This window comes from Arachis ipaensis, chromosome B09 (assembly GCF_000816755.2).
Source record: "Arachis ipaensis cultivar K30076 chromosome B09, Araip1.1, whole genome shotgun sequence".
Lineage (NCBI taxonomy): Eukaryota > Viridiplantae > Streptophyta > Magnoliopsida > Fabales > Fabaceae > Arachis > Arachis ipaensis.
The window spans coordinates 19,862,185-19,864,487 of record NC_029793.2 but is presented as its reverse complement, the minus strand read 5'-3'; the positions used below and the strand labels follow the sequence as shown (position 1 = coordinate 19,864,487).

At 44.7% G+C, this 2,303-nt stretch overlaps 1 protein-coding gene across 3 annotated transcripts in view; it reads left to right on the top strand.

Moving 5' to 3' along the window:
• The window catches only part of LOC107618675 (trihelix transcription factor ASIL2), a 2,287-nt gene continuing 405 nt past the window's right edge, over positions 422–2,303 (top strand). For 2 of the 3 annotated variants that reach the window (XM_021112479.1, XM_016320802.2), the window contains exon 1: positions 422–2,300. In XM_021112479.1, the coding sequence (XP_020968138.1) occupies positions 1,051–2,214 (1,164 nt within the window). In that variant the 5' untranslated portion in view covers positions 422–1,050 and the 3' untranslated portion in view covers positions 2,215–2,300. The other variant, XM_021112478.1, reaches the window with a different exon arrangement.

Here is a 2,303-nt window from a genome sequence, read left to right as displayed (position 1 = left end):
GATCTAATTTTAATCCAAATTTTTTATATGTACCTTTTAAATAGCTATCTAAATATTTCTACAAAATTTTGTACAAACACATAAGCGATTTATTAAATATAAAAATTATTTGTCATTTGTAAAAAATATTTTTTTTGTTATTTTAGTCACATTTTAAAATAGTTTAGACATTTTTATCATTATCAAAAGTGAAAAATATTTTTGTCAATATATTCAATAAAAAACTATGGACGATTTTGATAATTTCTCTAAAAATATACTTTGTTTTAATTGAGAATATAAAAAATTTATCTTTTAAAATTAGCAAAAGAAGTATACATGTAAAGTTATACTAAAAGCCAGTACAAATATCATTTGTCTTGCGCTTAATTAACAGTTATTCTCTTTTGACTCACCAGATTTGAATGTAATTGCTGGAATTTTATCAAAGTACTCTTTTTCTTAGGTAACTTGAAATACTAAAACGACAAGAAAGTTAAGTAGGTTGAGGGTAAATTGGGGATATCAAACCGGTGACCGCGGAGGCAGGTTGAATGATAACTCAGAACTTGAGATACAAGAGTAACAAGGTCCTGGTGTTTATCATCAAACTCGTGAACTAACCCATACCAATAGTAACGGAAAAGGTCCACCAACTGAGCCGGCACACAGAAACACCAACTAGCCGGTGACGGAATTTCCTCTTTTCTCCAATCACATCCTTCCACGTCAATTCCATTTTCCTCTTCTGTCCCTCCACGTGTCCTGGACTGCCAAACCCTCATCCACGGTCACCGTCAAAATCCACCCCTTCCGTGAAACCACCCAAAAAACTTCAAAATATAATTTCCCCCAATTTCTTTTAAAAAAAAATCTATTGAAAAAGGGTAAAAAAAACGAACAAAACACGAAAAGGCATCGATAAATTCTCTCCGGCCAAAATCAAGAAAAATAAAAAAAGAAAAATGAAAACCCTAGCTTCATCTTCTTTCTCTCTCTAACCTCCTCTCTCTTTCCATCTCTACCAATCGTTACTGTGAAACCCCACGGTAGATCGGCGCCGACGAGTCAATGGACGACGACGATGAGATCCAGTCACATCCGTCTCCGGCGAGCGGATCCCCGGCATCGTCGCCGAGGGAGAACGGCCGGATAACGGTGACGGTGGCGGCGCCGGCACCGCAGCAGCATCCGCCTCCGGCTCCTAATAGCGTGGCATTAGCGCTTCCGATTCAGCAGCAGCCAGCGCCTCCCCCGAGGGGAAACGGCGGCGGTAGCGGGGGAGGAGGAGGAGGAGGGAGGGAAGATTGCTGGAGCGAGGGCGCTACGGCGGTGCTGATTGACGCGTGGGGAGAGAGGTACCTTGAACTGAGCAGGGGGAACCTGAAACAGAAACACTGGAAGGAGGTAGCGGAGATCGTGAGCGGAAGAGAGGACTACGGCAAGACACCAAAGACCGACATACAGTGCAAGAACCGGATCGACACCGTCAAGAAGAAGTACAAGCTCGAGAAGGCAAAGATCGCCGCCGCCGGCGTACCTAGCAAGTGGCCTTTCTATGATCGCCTTGACCAGCTGATCGGTCCCACTGCCAAGATCCCCGGCGCCGGTAACTCCCCCTCCCCGGCCACACAGAAGGTTCCGCTTGGAATTCCGGTAGGGATCCGCAGCAGCGGTAATAACAATAATCAGTTCCAAACTCTAAAGAATCAAAATCAGAACCAAAACAAGCAGGTGAAGAACCAGAAGCTCTCGTTCCGGAGGCGTCATCCTACTCATCCAGAGTCTGATTCCTCGGATAGAGACCCACCGTCTCCGGTGTCCAGTGACAGTTTCCCGCCGGAGAATTATGAGCGGAAGAGGCCGAGGATGCAGCAGCAGAGAGAGATGGATATGAACCCAAACGGGCCTAAAGGAAGGGAACCGGTACTAGTGACGAAGGCGAAGGGGAAGAGCTGGGGGTGTGCAGTGAGGGAATTGACTCAGGCAATTCTCAAGTTTGGGGAGGCTTACGAGCAAGCGGAGAGTTCGAAGCTTCAGCAGGTGGTGGAGATGGAGAAGCAGAGGATGAAATTCGCCAAGGATCTTGAGCTGCAGCGGATGCAGTTCTTCATGAAGACACAGTTGGAGATCTCGCAACTTAAGCTTGGTAAAAAAGGTACCAACAACAATGCAGGGAATCACCATAGCAGCAACACCAACAACCACCATAACAATAATAGTGACAGTGAGTGAGACATGACTAGGTTAATTAGGTTCTCATTGCTAGCCCCTTTTCTGTGAGTGACTGTTGTGAACAAGAATGTTTTTTTTTTTTTTTTCTT